General features: G+C 37.1%; 1 protein-coding gene across 3 annotated transcripts in view; it reads right to left on the bottom strand.

Moving 5' to 3' along the window:
- Positions 1 to 260: 260 nt before the first annotated feature.
- LOC100366814 (histone demethylase UTY-like) overlaps positions 261 to 17,289 on the bottom strand; it is a 68,712-nt gene continuing 51,683 nt past the window's right edge. Inside the window, exons 8-26 of one of the 3 annotated variants that reach the window (XM_085499045.1) lie at positions 16,845 to 16,938; positions 16,434 to 16,659; positions 15,137 to 15,268; positions 14,923 to 15,045; positions 13,900 to 13,993; positions 13,114 to 13,308; positions 12,028 to 12,883; positions 11,075 to 11,661; positions 10,456 to 10,731; positions 8,042 to 8,218; positions 7,239 to 7,373; positions 6,842 to 6,951; positions 6,291 to 6,374; positions 5,529 to 5,792; positions 4,971 to 5,115; positions 4,452 to 4,636; positions 3,578 to 3,704; positions 3,171 to 3,341; positions 261 to 2,771 (exon numbers count right to left, since the gene is read on the bottom strand). In XM_085499045.1, coding sequence (XP_085355171.1) covers positions 2,742 to 2,771; positions 3,171 to 3,341; positions 3,578 to 3,704; positions 4,452 to 4,636; positions 4,971 to 5,115; positions 5,529 to 5,792; positions 6,291 to 6,374; positions 6,842 to 6,951; positions 7,239 to 7,373; positions 8,042 to 8,218; positions 10,456 to 10,731; positions 11,075 to 11,661; positions 12,028 to 12,883; positions 13,114 to 13,308; positions 13,900 to 13,993; positions 14,923 to 15,045; positions 15,137 to 15,268; positions 16,434 to 16,659; positions 16,845 to 16,938 — 4,011 coding nt within the window. In that variant the 3' untranslated portion in view covers positions 261 to 2,741. Of the gene's footprint in view, positions 2,772 to 3,170; positions 3,342 to 3,577; positions 3,705 to 4,351; positions 4,637 to 4,970; positions 5,116 to 5,528; positions 5,793 to 6,290; positions 6,375 to 6,841; positions 6,952 to 7,238; positions 7,374 to 8,041; positions 8,219 to 10,455; positions 10,732 to 11,074; positions 12,884 to 13,113; positions 13,309 to 13,899; positions 13,994 to 14,922; positions 15,046 to 15,136; positions 15,269 to 16,433; positions 16,660 to 16,844; positions 16,939 to 17,289 lie in introns of those variants that run through there. The other 2 variants (XM_078010212.2, XM_085499037.1) reach the window with 2 other exon arrangements.

Here is a 17,289-nt window from a genome sequence, read left to right on the forward strand (position 1 = left end):
AACTACTTTTTATAGGTCACAACCACAAACTCTCACAAATTTGAGCGGCAATTTCTGTGAAAACCAATTATTTCTTAATCCGAAAAAGGGGGGGGGGGGCAGTTAAGGTTGCTCAGTCATGTTGTATATACAACACAGTTTATATAAAATAGTACACTTTTTAATGTATTATAGCAGTCAGAATATGAAGAGAGTTTCATTTGTACTGTGCGACCCATAAACACAAGCACATTGGTAAGATTGATAACAATGGCAGCAAGTTATTGTCATGGCAATAAATATTTATTTATAAATAAGATACAATATAGAATCCAGCAAGATAACGTTCTTCAGTATTAACTTTTTTAATAATGTTTTCCTGTATAATGTATACAACCAAAAGTATCATTTCAATAATTCACAGAAAAAAAAAAAGGAAAAAAAAAAGAAATAGCCCAATTGCTATTGACATGCCAAGGTTATTGGTTTTAATTCTGTACATAACACAAAGGATAGCTGGACTAATTCAAAATGCAGAAATTCTTCACTAGTCTAAATCTTGAAGGGAAAAAATCCAGACACCTTATGTGCAAGCAAAATGAAAAAGAAAAAAAATATTTCTCTGAAAACTTTTTATGCTGACATGAACTGAAAACATCTGACAAAACAAACTTAGTATAAAATTCAACTAATTTTCTTTCAAGTTGAAACTTGTAATGTAAAAATGTACAAAGTTTTTTTTTTTGTTTTTTTGTAAACCTTTTAATTTTTGTTATGGAAAAAAGTTCTCTAAATAATTAAATGATTTACAAGTTTTCAAGAAAATGTAAACTACAGACATTTTTGTTGTAACACAATATTTTTGTGCTGAATTCAAAGATTTTGTTTTTACACAAATTCAAGATATGCAAGAAAAGTGGCATTCACCGGTGGAATTTCCCATCATGCACTTGTTCAAGTACAAGAAAAGCAATATTCACTAGTAAAATATTCTATCACACACTTCTCCCTATTTATAAGCAGCAATTCATTTGCTCATGAACATGTAACTCAACTATATGAACCAGAAGAAACAGCAGCTGTACAAAAGCACGCACTATACAACGTAACCACAGTTAGCCAAGGCACAAATAATTCCAATATATTTTTCTCTGACAAATCTTACTTGGACTGGCACAGAAAAGAAATACAAATTTCCACGGAGACACACACAGATGACAGACAGAGCAAAATAAGAAATTTGTTTCAAGCCTCTTTTATGTAAGTACGCAGTACCTAAAGCTACAGCTAACTAACTCTGCACGAATGGTGGTCAGAAAATAACACTGGTGTATTCTTCTACCTTAACACCTGGGGTGAAGGATCGAAAATGCTCTCTTCAATACTGTAGTTCTCCACATTTTACAACATCACCAAATCGTTATTTGCATCATTATTTTGTTTTTTTCAGTTATTCAATCTACTTCTGAATAAGAGGTGCAATAATATCTCTCATTTGGGTTGAAGACGCAAATAGCACATGTTGCTAAGAGTCGAGCAACCAGCACCTGAATTTAAGACTCTGCTTAAAACGATTACAACACAAACAATATCTGCACACTCCATATTATAGTCAGATAGGTAGAAAAGGACGAGTTAGATTGAAAGCAGATTGATTGATAAATACATCATATCATTTTAACCAGTCCGGTATCTGTTACTGTGACAAAATAGTTTTCACTAATTAAACCAGCAATAGTCAGCTGATTAGCCAACGATACACAGCTGTATTGCAAGGAGTGCCTTTAAATTGACACACAATCTACTGGCTTCCTGAAAGCAACACTGCTTGCAACACTGCTGTATTGTCTGCCAGTTAGTTGATGATATTGTGAGCTTAGGTGTATGGAAACAAACTTGCAGCCACAATACATATTGTTTTCGTGTGATAACATTACAGATTATAGCAGGTGGTACAGCGAGAAACAAAAAACATGGCTAGAAAGGGCAGTGCCCATTTATGATGAATGTATCATAAAACACAAAGAAAGCTTACAGCACATCACCTAGCCAAATTTACACAGTGAGCACTATATATTTTATATGAAGGCCTTCTTTGAGATTTGTCTTTGACATTTTAAACAATTGACAAGCAGCACATTACAAAGAAATAAGGGTGAAAAGGGCCAGGGTACAACTTGTTATCAGACATACAGATGCATAGTATGTCTTGGAAGATTTCAGGTCACAAAGAATCGTCTTATTCCCTAAAGAAGGAAGCTGATCGATATCACACCAATATTCAAGTGGTGTATTCCAAATTGTTACTGTCTACCAAGATGTAAGTCTCACAAACCCAGCGTCTGTTGCCAAACATGCATCTTAGAGGTACATCACTGATGAAGTGTTGGATCGAATTTATGCAACAGCTTTATTGCATAATATGGACAACTGTTTGGCAGCTTTTTAGCATTCAATGTCGTCCCGGGAAATTAATAATTTACAGGTTAAAAATATATAGAACGTTCGTAACGACATGCCAAGTATAACGTATTACACTTATAGAAAGAAAAAAGTTTGAATGTACCAATGCAGCAGTGAGAGATGGATGCAGCAGCAGCAACAACAACAACAACAACAAGCTGGACCGATCAGTTCCTTTACTATATCTAAACTTGCACTGTGCAAATTACTCACGCTTACTAATAGAAACGTCAAACTAGGAAGTAAATATTTTGCAGGTTTTCTTGAATATAATTACTCTTCTGAGAGTAGCATCCATGTCATGATGAATTTTGGAGACTCTGAGAAGGCTGTGAAAAAAAGAATTTAATCTTGATGTTAGAAAGGACATTCCATACATAGTACAGGAGCATGCATACAACTTTAAAAATCACCACTGAGCATCATCTGTTAATGTTTATAACTTCACAGTTTACAAGCATTGCACATGTATGCAGATGTTGAAATATGCAACAGAAACAAGTTAATTCATTACCGTAAAATCTGTATTAGAAGCAGCATCACTAATAGAAGTCGCACCCATTTTTTTTGAGCAATTGAGAACCAAAAATTCACCATTTCTCATATGTGTAGATGCTCTAATAGAAGCCGCATCTCCTCTGTTGCGTTGTACCATTTTAATAGAAGCCGCTGCTTCTAATACAGATTTTACAGTCCTCCACGGAAGATGGCAGGAGCAATATACATACCTCTACTTGGAGGGTGAAGTTGTCGTAAATCGCACACAGGTCTTCTGTCTTGCACTGCTCTAAAATAACAAAACCCTCAAGGTTATAGCTAGCTTTACGAGCACACGACTCGCAGTGCACTTCGTATTTCTTGTCTTTCTCCGTTGTAAATAAGATATCAAACACTTCCACCTGCAAGTAAACATACAAATGGATCAGTTAAGACAAGTAACCATCACCAAACCCTTCTCCTTTGGTTGATTAGTGTTATCCAGGGACTGAAGAAGAGCAATCAAGTTTGAGAGACGTGCTAACAATTAATGATTATGTTTGGTTACATTACACAACTAAAATAGACCCTGCACAACAGAGGCAAGTTCTCAGTACAATACCGGTGCTTCTAACTAATGGCTATATTTAATACTTACTTCACAGTCTGCACAATAATGCGCTGCTTCATTCTTACTCCTTCCCTGCCAATGGATTTCAAGTCCCTGTTGTTTCAACCTTTCGCGTGTCAGTATTATTTGCTTTAATGTACGTAGTAGACAATACCTGCATGGACAAAGAGACGTTGTTGCATTATGTGTCACACAAATTTTGAAGATCGTGACAACAAATTAACGTGTCAAGCTTACACGGATTATATAACAGTGCAAAGCACGAGTGTCTGCAGGAATACAGTTGAAAAAGTTGATTAATAGTCACTTACACACACGAGTTGTGAAAAACATGGTGCAGTAAAGGCTCTCAAATACACCCACAGATTATTTCATTAAAAAAATGTTAAGAGAGTTTTACTGGTTTGTTATTAAGGTTGTACTCAGAGCATTCATGAGAGTAGTTATTATGGTCTTGCTACTATTATGCTATGAAATTACATTACATATTTTTTAAAGAAAAACAAGAGTATAGACTTTTTTGAATGGCCATCTTAAGTAACTTGGACTTCACAGCATTATTTTTTTTTTGATAGATTTGCATACTTTCTACAAAGCCCTATTGAAACGCCTCTGTTGTGTGATTAAAAATACAACTAAATCTGTCGATTCTACATAATATCATGAAAAATGAATGTATTTATTTTCACCCCCCCCAAAAAAAACTCATTTGTTGAAATTATTAATCTATTAATTCACATGCAAAAAAAACACGTAATTTCCATTTGTATCGTAATAATTAACACTCTTGAACAAGTATTTATTTTACTACTGAGAAATAATACACCTATATGGAAAGGGGTTTGATGTCCACAGCAATTACTATAACTGACTGTATGATACATTCTCTGAGACAACTTACTTGAGCATTTCATACAATTTGACATCAGATACTTTGATATTACGCGCCATATTCCATGAGAGGTGAATAACAGGTACAATTGACTTTACACTCTGTAGTTTATTCCATTCAAACCTTTCAATAGCCAGTCTGTAGGAATAGTTTGTCAGTGGTCCCACATTCCACGCTATATTATTGCACCAACCCTGCCAAAATAACACAAGAAATCAATCATTGAAAGCAGCCCTGGGAGAGATTTCCGCAAAATCAATGAGAAGTAGATTCGCGAGTAGCACAGGATATCTAAACTGCAGAAACTGCTAACTGACAACTATGAATACCATAGCACTGATCAGATGCTAAATATGTATGTGGATATTGTCAATGATTATTGGGAAACAGCGACATGGATTATAACATGGATCACCCTGACGTTATTGTATTCAAGTATACAAAACTACACCTCAGGGCCTAAGGTGGTGCCTAGCTTTGGGGCAAGAAGGAGATACACTCATGTACTGAGAGGAAAGTGTGACTCACCACTGCCTGTACCCAATGTACAGTCCCTGCATTTATCCAGACGAGGTCACCAGGCCTCTGTATAAATCTATACACTGGTATGTTTTCTTCATAAAGGTCTTCTAACACAGGCCACCACGATCCTATTAAGTAGTTCACCCCGTGCCTACAGAGTGATATGGATATTGATAAGTTAGCAGACAAAATTAGTTTCTATTTTCAATCTGTGTGACATATGACACTTTGGGTGAAAAGCATCTCTTCAATTACAACAATGTTGACAATGTCATGCTGACCTAGATATCATAAGAGATGCATGCACACCGTAAAACCTTTACTGTGACTTGAAAAATCTAATAAAAAATTATGCAGTGATCCTCCACTACAAAATTCACCTGCTTGAATATTTTATTTGAAAATATCTAGTCACATGTACTTTATCGCCAAGAAAAACCTTGATAAACATTGCCAGTGATTGTGTCACTGCTTGCATAGTCAGTCTAATTCATATGAAATATTTCCTAAATTATTGTGAATGTTTTTTTATCGTCGCCTATGTTTCAGGAAATAACTACTTACTTTACACAGAAATTATGAATAACTCCCCAGTATGGTTCAGGAACTGCAAACCATTCACAGTCTCCAGGTCCTATATTCATATTGACTGAACAAAAATTGTTGTTCTCTTGGTGCCCGGGCGTCCTACTTCCAGGGACCTTCATATACAGCTGAACTGAATTCATTCCAAGTATGACATGACCAACGTGACTCAGCATATTCCCAGCTGACACCACCCGCGTAAACGCTGGCAGTTTGGTCAACTCCTCAAGTTGGGGTTTCCATCTATCAAAAAACAAACAATTATTAAGTCTTTAAAACCGCTGCTGCACTCAGTGATGCTACAGAGTCACTAGGAAGTAACAATGCACCTTGTGTCCATTACCGATACCCCACCACCTGCACCACACAAACCATATCCACAAAACTTGACAACTTCTAATAACCATTTTCAATTGTGCCAATGGTTCAAAATATGGCTATTACATCAACTATAATCTTTTAAACCTATTCCAGTTTCAAAGCAAATGCTGAAGACTAGTGATATCCAAGACAGAAAATATTGCCTTCTATGTTTTTAGCCTTTAATTCAATCTCAATGCCAACTATCATTTTTTTCTCTCCAAAAGATATGATCACGAATATAGACAATAAGGTAAACTTTTAACACTCAAATTGTTGATAGAATTACTACAATATTAAAACTTTATTTTAAAAGCAAGACAATGTATTGGAAATTGAAAGAAATCTCCAACACAACTCGTTCAGACTGAAGTTACTTACTTCTTATCATCAGACAAATCCACATTGGTGCCAAACTTTAGCAGTTTAAATTGTCTGCCACTTGATGATTTCTTCTTTAAACCACTGTCAACAGAAAAGCAAAGGCACATGAGGGGGGATCATGGGATTATTAAGTAGGCTCACGACAAACAACTTTTGTTGCACCTTCAAGTCCCTTCCTTGTGAATGCAAGTTTGCAAGTGCAAACAAAATATGTAGAAATATGATTTCACTTAAACTTCAATAACATTTGATGGGGAAGTATGCCTGCAATGTTTCAGTGAGACTTATGTGACCATAATGAGATGCATTAGTCTCAATCAGCTTTCAGTTGTCATGTTTCAAACTAGGCATTTCAAAACTGATATTATTTTGCAAGACAGGCACTGCCTCCTTAAATCAACTTTGAACCCCCACCCCAAAAGATTATGTGCTTTTTTAATTATTATCAACCATCAATTATTGTGAAACGATAAACAATTTTCCCGGGAAAGCTACTTCATATATAAAATACAAATGGATGAAACAATAGAATAGAGAGTGATGCTTACCTTTTTGAAGTGGTTGAAGACCCTGAGTCGCTATCGTTTGGATCCATGTGCTGCTGTTGCATTTGCATTTGTTGTGCATGTTTACTCTTCGAACTCTTCTCAGCTTCTTCCTACAAGTAAGATATACACCGATAAGAAACCCTCCTTTTTTAATACTTCCTATGCACCACTACAACCCTAGCTGCTCATATGGGGTTAAGTGCGAAACATTGCATTGACCAGATTCTCATTCACTCCAGAAAAGAAAAAGGTAAAAGGCTAGTCAAACTCTCCGACAGTCAGTCTGTAGTGATAAACATTCTATTTCAAAACTTCCTCCATGACAGGAGAAAATAAGAAACAATGTTCAAGTACTTGTGCAGTTTAACTCGTATCAAATTTAAACGCCAATACTTACCCTAAGAGACTCTTGGAAAGATGATGCTTGATGCTGAGCGTATTTTGCTATCGTTGTGAATGATCTACTGCTTTCATACCTCCAGATCTTCTTCAAACCTTGTGCATCCCAATTCTCATCTGATGGTTGTTGTCTCTGTTTTTTTTTTAAAAAAAAAATGAATATGCATTTATGCCTAATCAAGTACATAGTTCTCATTTAATAGATGCCTGTTTAAAATTTATGTTGGAGAGAGCGCCCTCAAGTGTCAATAGGTAGTACATTAGCCCCTTTATAAAATATTACTGTAAAAAAACCAATAAAATTCATGTGGTATCCTGTAACAATAGGAAAAGGGTTGGGTATTCAGAATTGCACATTTTTTTTCATTTGATCCAATGTCTTTCAAATGGACTAAGCAGACCTAATCAGCATAACCACAACACTTCAACTCGCAGTCTGAACTAATTCTTGTACACACAAGTCAGATTCAGTTTCCAGCTGTAGACACAAGAAACCAATATCAGGTAGACATCAGAACATGTACAACAAGAAAATCAACTGAAAAATCAAGCTTTAAAGCAGGGTTCTGTCTGCCTGTTATTTTATGACCGACCATTTTTATTTCCTGCTTATAATTCTGCTGAAAAAATGTCTCAAAGTTGTCTTGATATTTTGTGCTGACTGATAATCATTAAATGGCATTTAAAATATAACTGCTTTATGTTTAGGGGCTTAGAGCAATAAACAGCAGCAACCTTTGTAAAGTCATAGTGTGAGACATGGGCACGCAAGTCAATCCCTGTACAACGTACTTGACCTACCTGTGTTCGAACTTCTACAGTGTGATCAGCGTTGGCTTCCACTAGAGTCTTTGTGGAAAATAAACCAAGATCTAGCCTCAGAGCAGCAGCTAGTCCACGAACCACGGTTATTGGCTGACTGGGTGAAATACAGTACTGTTGTAAAGCAGTAGAGAAGGCATCTTTTTTGCTTTCGACCTGAATGGAATAGAGTACATGTAGGTATCAGCGAAAGAATAGACACAATCTAACTGAGGTTATCTGCAAGCATCAAACTGATACTGAACTATGACATTCTACTCAAATTAATATACAAAAATATTTGACACAGCACTTTTTCGGATTTACAACAATATTAAAACAAAATCTTAACATTAGGTTGAGTCTGAACAGTGAAATAGTCTTCTTAAAGCAAATTAAATCCTTGAAATACACTTACACATAAAGTAGGCCAAGGTCATCAAACAGAGCAAAGAAACATTTCTTTTTTAAATATATATGCATATAATCTCGTTTTAAAAGCAGCTAATCTATCCAAATCTATTTCGTTAGTGTCTTAAAGCGCGGCTCCGCAATCCCAGGAATTGCACCAATGCATCATGGGAAATGTAATTTGCATGGTCCGCCCAGTTGTTTACTTGGTACACAGCTGTTATCATTTCAACTGAAGGCGTTAACTCCGTAAGCTAACATCATGCATTACGCTATTATCTGATTTGAAAGGACTTGCTGAATCCCGTTGTTCGACGTTCACTGGGCCTACGCACTCTTTTGAAAGCCGTTTTCTGTGTTTGTTTCGCTCGTGGTCGACTGTAAAGCACAATTTCTGTAAATGGCGTTACGGCATTGTAAGGTTCTCTCTGAATTGAGCTCATGCCTTTGCTTTCTTGATATTGTACTAATATGTTACAAGTGCGACCTTTTTATACAATGTATTTATTCATTCACTCGTACGTTACGAGTGCGACGTATTCATACTACGTACTGTGCTATGTTGCCCTTTTCAGGGCCAACAAATATTCCAAAAAGAGAACTACCGTATTGTCAAATACTTGCATCATGAAATAACTGTAGTTTATTTGAATGACCTACACAATGTAGTTGTCGTACAACGTTTGCCATAATATGTCTTGTCGGCTCGGCAATAATGACGTTATGCAACGTCAAAAAAACAAAAATAAAAAAAACTTTATTATACGTATACGGCTGTGCGGCACGGGTCCGACGCCAAATATACATAAATATATGCGCGGCTCATACTAATACGTGACAAAAAGGGCTAAATATTTCACTGCAGGGACATGTTTCAGGGAACATTATAATTTTTTGTGAGACCTTTCAATTTATTTATTTCGAGAACGAAGAGAAATTTGAGAAGCATACTCGACATATTGTAGGGGACGTATTTGGGACTCCCTCGACTCTTTTCATCGATATCAGCCCTGTAACCGCGAATGTCTTTCTTTGCACACACACACTACAGAAATTATTGGTATGTTTACGCAAAGTCCCTCCCCTCTCGCGCACACCCCAGCTCGTGCGATTCGCACTCGCTCGGATCGGACCGCTTCGTGGAGCGCCGACGATGTCCCCTGAGATGAACGGACGGACAAACAGCTCACAGCATATCATTTCTTATTAGCTCCACGATATCACTTACATGATCAACTCCATAATTACATAAGCATACCTAGAGATTGAACAAATAACTCGGGATTAACACCTTACATTTGCATAAACCCATGACTGACAGCCAGTTTGAGCAGTCAAAACGACTGTTTGAATCATGCTTTTCCGTCGCTTTTACGCGGAAATCGCACTGACATCGCACCAAACTCGTAAATTAACATCGCAGTTGTATCGCGGACATATTCATGTTTGTGTACAACATGAAAATAAAGCACCACAGGCGTTAAGATTGCCGAAAAGAGTGATTTTGCAGAGCACCCCAAAGAGATGTTTCACGCTTGAGTGTCATTTGCATACTGAAAAGTGGCGGCCATCTTTCCTTTTATACACCCAGACCCGCGGTTTAATGACAAGTCACTAAGATTTCTTGAACATTGGCATAGACATGTATACGAAAGCTAGACAAGTATACGATAGAAATCACATCACTTGAATGTTTCTGGCAGAGTTCTATCAACTGGAGTTGGTCTGAGAATCTCTCTGTTGGAAGCAATCTAAGAATATAGGGCCAATGTCTGGTGAAGGAGATAGCACAAAGCAGTGTGGTGTCATTGAAATATGACCACATCAATTACTTGCACATGTATATCAAGAAAGTAGGACACATCACTTGAGATTTCAAGAGGACATGGTACATGTATTGCAGTAAATGTGGCAGCCACATTAAAGATTTTTCCCAGTGAACCCTGACCATCAAAACATGATAAATAGAGCAATAACACATCAAATAGTAATCAATTACTTACATAAACAGTTGGAGTTGGTGGGTTGAGTTTATCTTTTGGTAGGGGTGGGTAGGGCGCCGGTGGGGGTGTTGGCGGCGGCATTTTATCCTGAAGAATACTGCTGCTGGTAAGTCCGTTTTTTCCCACTCGGCTGCACACAGCCAGAATTTCTTTTGAACACGAGTGAATAGAAAGTGATCCCGGCGAGGATGAAGGTGCCGACGATATCATGTCCATGTAACTGCTTCTCGCATTGCTATTCTTGGTGTTACTGTTATTTGTGTTCACTGACAATGCCTGCAGTTGTAATATTTTTTTTTGTATTAGTAATAAATATACATGTGTGATAATTCATCTGTATACAATCAGCCCCTAGTTTGAGGCCTCCTACGCTGTAAATACAAGTTGAGAATTTAAATCTTTACAAACACTACATAAATTATAGAAAATATATAAGCATTTTTACAAATGTAGAGAGAAGCAAGCATACAATCACATCAACACACTCGCATGCAGTATGAATAAGAATATGAAATCCCAAATTGAGAGCAACTACTGCAGTTACACATAAAACAATGTACAGAAATACACATAGTATGGAACAGATAAGTTCGCAAAAGAAATGAAACACAATACTCACCTTTTCACTTAGTTTTGCTTCCATAGTACTGATAAGTCCTGCAACTGAAGTTTCCTGATGCTGTGGTTTAGTGTCACACATGGACAACCTCTGTGATATTGTGCTCGACTGTGACCTTCCCGGCGATCCAATCACATTCAATGGAGAAGAATTGATAGTATTTACAGCAGTGTTAGATCCAGGAAGGAGGGTGTGAGACACTCCCAAGTCCTTTGTCACTGTACCATGCGACAGTGTACTGAGCAGAGTCCTAGAGCTCTCTTTCATACCTGCATGGCTAAGGAATGTTTCAAAACTTGGGGTGGAGAATGTACTTTGTTGCACGGACGTTGAAAACGTGCTAATTCCGGCAGATGCCGGTTGGGGTATATTGCCACTGGAGTTGATAGTCATAATACTGGGAATACATTTCCGTGTTAAGCCCTGATCCGTTGGACTCCGTAAGGCAGCATTCAGCATAGGGCTTTGCTTGTCCGTGTATTGACCTCCCTTGATAGCAGAACTCTGTTCTCCTTGAGCCAGCTGGGCCAGCATACTATCCGCTATCGCTTGTGGAGACATCAGGTTCCTGGATGGTAAGACTCCACCTGGAATTTGAGCATTCAGTTCAGCAACTTTCTGAGACATTTCTGAACTCTGAGGAGCAGTCACATTAGGTGCAACAAAGTCACCAGCCATTGCACTTTGAAAACCCATCCCACTGGGGAACACTTGGACGGGATTTGTGGCAACAGGGGGAGTAGGCATACTTCTTGGCACACCAACTATTGATGATGGTGGACTGCTCATGCCCTGAGTAACGTTTGTGTTTTGATTTATTAAATTCACCACTTGGTTATTAGAAACATTGGCCTGAGGTAGAGTGGTATTTGTTTTTCTTTGCTGGGCTTGGTAAGGCATGTTTGGTGCCTGCGAAGCCAATTGACTTACATCAACATTGGGTACACGCTCACCTTGCATAGAGGGTGCTCTCACAAAAGATGCGTTCATATTATTACACGGCTGCAAATTGCCAGCAGCTGACACCATCTGAGCATTAGATCCTTGTAACTGGGTCACAGACGCCAGACTGGAGTTCACATTTACAGCACTAGTCACAGGGTAGAGTAACCTGTTACCTGATGTAATCACAGACATATTTCCCGTCCTTGTACTCACCGCCACAGACGAGGAGGGTGAAAACGAAGGACTCAGCAATGGACTGGTTGTTGGAGTTGGAAAATTCTGCTGCGGAGACGGCATTGAATTCACAGAATTTGGAATCACGCTTAAGTTTGGCAGAGTTTGTTGTCCCGGCATTGATGCTTGAGACATTATTGCCGGTAGAGTTTGCATTATTGTTCCTGACAAAACATTTGATGGAATGTTTGCCTGCATATTGGATAAACTTGTACTTGTATTCACAGACATAACAGTACTTCCAGGCACACTCTGCTGCTGCATTATATTTCCTGGCAATCGCAGCATATTTGCAGTTTGCAAAGTTCCAGTCATACTATTTCCTATAATTGAATGCTGTTGTTGTTGCTGCTGCTGCTGCTGCTGCTGCTGCTGTTGTTGGGGAGATAATCCCTGCGTGGGTATACTTCCTTGCGGCGGTAATTTCATTTGGTTCTGCTGTATCCAGCAATGATGCTCCAACTGCTGTAGCACCATTTGTTGTCCCGCATCTAATTTTTGTCTATTTTGCTGCAGAGTTTTTAGAAGTTGTAGCTGCTGAGGCGTGAGGTAAAACGGTGTTGACATGGGTGTGAAGCCTTGAGGAGGCTGCATGTTCCAAGTTTGTGGCGGCGAAGTTGGCGTGGAAGACTGAAAGATAAAAAAAAATGTTGTTTGCTTATTAACAGATAGTATCTACTGGGGGAAAAAACTAATACACAAAAACAAAATCAGACGACATTTTAGAATACAAATCTGGCATTTAAATTAAATTACCATAACAACAAAATATCAAGTAACGTGTAGATTTCGACATTGCAGGTTCAATCAGTACAACAGCTACATCACCCACAAAGTATATCAAATGACAGTCCACTTACCCGTCTTTTAGTTGAGTTTCTTGGGCGTTTTGATGAGCTAGTCTCCTCTTCTTGCGTCTGTGCCGGCAGAGTTTGCACTGTCATGCAGTTAGGGGGACTTGGTCCCATAAACTGATTTTGAAGACTGTTCAAATTTTGCAGATTGTTTGCCATTGGACCAGGCAGCTGTCCTTTCATCTGGCCAATTGGCTTTTCCTATTTAATTAACAAAGCCAAAATGTTAATCATATTCAAGGTACAAGCATATACTGATGCAAAGATTATTACAGCATTTGAAAAACTACCGTATTACAGTTGTCATTAACTTTAAATGTGCGGTAAACGAACCACAAACTTTCACAAATTTGAAGGCCTTCAGTAGTACTCCACATAATAATAGGTAGATCTAAAATTCAGATCTTCAACACTGGTCAGGTTTCACAACTGCTACTGTAAAGTACTTTATTTACATTTAGAATTTATTTTTGCTACTATTGATAAAGTGCTGAAACAGTGAAAATAAAATACAGCAAAATATTTTACATTCAACTCATCAAGAAAGCTGTTACTGTAAAATAATTTATTTTAGCTGGAATTAATTTTTGCTGAAAAGACTTTTTGGGTGTTTTGTATGGAATATATTTTCACTGATTTTTGCCAAGTTGAATGTAATATAAAGGAAAAATGGTAAATAAAGTATTTTACAGTAAAGTAAAAGCCAAAACAAGTTTTACAGTATCAGACTAGAGACCTAGACACTGAGGGCACAGTCTCTGCAACTACAGTGATAATTGCTTGATTACAAACCTGAATATCCGTTCCAACAGTCCCTTGGCGCGATGTCAGTTCTGCTGGGATGGGAAGACTCCAGGCCTCCTCTATGCTCGGCAACATTTTGGGTCTAGAAAAAAGTGAAACATGGCTACAGGATATCCATACTACAAATGACTATTAAATTCTTGATTTGTAAACAGAACAGTAAAAAAAACACAAGGTCGGTATAATGACCATGAAGTAACTCGGTTGCCTGGCTAACTCTGTGAACTTTGGTTAAATCAATAACAGCTTATTTACATTTGAATTCACTACCACATCGTCAAAGAACTAACTTGTTTGAAACTAACACTACACTTAAATCCAATGTTAATCAGTATTCAGTTGTTAAACTCGGCAAGAATTAATTAGGATCCTGATAGGGTGAAATTCATTTACCATCGTAACTCGTAGCTAATCAGTTTCCAACTGTTTTTGACACCAGAGGTATGCACACATTAGTAAATAAGACATTGTGATCTCTCTTGAAGACTTAAATGATGATAGTCTTCACATTTGGTTGTAAAAACAATTAAATTATTGGCTCTATTTGCAGCTCATGCCCTTATGTAAATTACAGTGGTGTTACTGAGGTTAAAATATAAAAATATTTTAATAATTCACAACACAAAAGCCATTTTTGATTTCTGTGTGCTTCTATTAGATGTGCAGCATATACGATACTATACCAGTCATGCACAATGCATCTTATTTGCATAATAATGTGGCCCAAGTCAAGATTCTCTTTGAAAGAAACTTTATTTTTTTTTCTGTCATTGATTATTCATGACACAAGCGATTGAGTAGTAAAAACGGCAAATAACCGGGTTACACCTTCATGACTTACGTTGACATGTACGTTAGATCGTAAAACTTCAGTTTTAATTGCATTGTTGCTACTGATAAACATGTTGATTTTTTTCATGTGTCAATTAGCCAGGTCTACGTGGAATGAGCTGTTCCATCATGTTTTTTGCACCAGCACCACAAAATTCAAAGCCACTTATTCATACTTACTTGTTTTGTAGATTGGCTGGCGTTAAAGTATTCATTTGCGATTGTAATACTTTGATTCGTGACAAAAGAGAAACTGAACAATTTTTATTTTTTGAAGCGTTGATGTAGCAAGTTAAAGCGTCCCTGCAAAGAAAAAAAAAAATTTTTTTTAATCAGCCTGTAATTTTTTTAAACAATGAAACAAAGTATTTGTTAAGGTTGCAATAAAACTAACCTGGGCTGATTGCAAGCTTCGTATAAAATGCCTAAGTCAGTCCAAGCTGCAACATGTGACCTATCCAATTGTACTGCACATATATATGCTTGCAATGCATCCATAGGCTGGTTCTGCTGCTGATACAGCACACTAAGGGAAAACAAGAATCAGTATTCGTGTCATTCAAACAATATAAATCAATTAGTTCCCAGGTGCTGGTTTTAGTCCCCCCCCTTACTACCAATCACTTGGCAGGTAAACTCAGTGAGAAATACATGCATCAAAATACTTTCATTGTGATATTTAGTATTCTAAGACTCAAAGCAATGTTCAGCAACAAATCACACACTTAATTTGTAGAGAGATACAGAGCAAAAAGCCAGAGATTTTAAATTGCCTATAGCCAATCACGCACCCTATATAAAAATATTCACATCATATACATTAAAACTGCAAGCCATGTTTTAACAAATTCAATCGAATATTGTAATGGGTGTTTTTTCGTAACACGGTGAACCCCAAAAAATATCAGTGCCTAGATACTGTAAACTACTTAATGACATAAAAGCATACATTATCACACAGCGTACCCTTGCATAGCATGGATCATTTTTTTTTTTTACGTTTTGTGCAAATACCGATACCCGCGTAATGTGGATATCGCCTTGTAATGAATGATATAAAATAAATTTAATGGATAACATCACATCATGTGTGAAAAAAATTTCTTTTGGTCTTGAAAAATGTAGTTCTTGGCACATTGTTTCATAGTCTATAATTTGAAAGGCAATCTACTATTTTTCCTCCACGAGTTAGTGCAATAATTTTTATTTTATTTCACATATGACAATGTACGGGAAAAAAAAACAATGGCCAATCTTATGCCGAAATAAAAGAAAAACTTCTAAATACTGTTTAATACTACTCAAAGCAGCGATTGACAAACATCTTTTTTATTCATTTACTTGAAAATTAACGTGGAAACAAACAAATCTGAAACTTTCGCCCTGACATACCTTGTTTTTTATTGACCAAGTTTTATCATACAACACTCAGTTTATAGATCGCTCTATACCAAGTTTTAGTTAGTGGAACCAAAATTCCTGATTGCGATTCAATGGCAAAAAGTTGTTGAAAACTCAACCACAAACATACAACGGAAATGCTTGACAACATTCTGACACAGAAGTCTAGCAAATACACCAAATGTTGCATTTATTACACAATGCATATTACATCACCAGTCAAAGGACGACAAAGAAAATAATGCAACAACACAGATTTAACTAATATTTATTGAGATATTGTTACTTACCCTATAGAGCACCATGTGTCAGCGCTGGCCTCCGACTTATCAATGGAATGTCTATAAGATACAAAGGCATCATGTACCTTTCCAACACTAGAATAGCACCTTCCAAGAAAATACCACGACTGTCCGCTGTTAGGATCAGCTTCTATTGCCTTCAATAGACATTGGATTGCATACGTCTCTCGTATCGTTTTTTCACCTAACAGTTCCGAAGTGTGATGTAACCAACCTGGGGATGTAAAGGTTAAAGGCCATATGAGAATCCTACAAGGTCAAACAAGCTGTCTCTCTGAGACATGACAGTGATGAAAGACGTGCCATTTATAGACAAGATTATCGACAGACAATTAGATGTACTGCATTTGCGTAATTACTTTTTTTCTTTCTTAATTTAGAATATTACTTCAGACTTACCAAGTTGTCTCAAAGTATTTGCTTTTAAAACATCTGTAAGTGTACTGCTTTCTAACAACTGCTCGTACGACTCTTTTGCTGCAATATGCTTCCCCTGAAATCAAACCAGCAATGTCTTACGTGAATAACCCATTTTCAAACATTGTCAAATTTACTAAAGCTAAATCTTGTAATATTGTAACTGGAGGGAAGTGTGAGAGATGAGAAATCATCAATGTTTTATTCTCAGCCATCCATCCATCAATAAACACAATTTTTGTTGGTTTTGTAGCACTAATACCAAATTACCAGACATAGAATATAGTAAGAACCATCTGGAATATTGCTTGAAAGCTGATGTGTACAACTTGTAGTTGTTGATTAACATGCACTTTCAATGGAGTTGAGCTTCTAATAAAGCAAATACAGTACACGGGAGAGTCATGAAGACAGACACAATATTGTG

This window comes from Saccoglossus kowalevskii, chromosome 1, assembly GCF_978046115.1.
Source record: "Saccoglossus kowalevskii chromosome 1, keSacKowa6.1, whole genome shotgun sequence".
NCBI classification, from domain to species: Eukaryota; Metazoa; Hemichordata; class Enteropneusta; family Harrimaniidae; genus Saccoglossus; species Saccoglossus kowalevskii.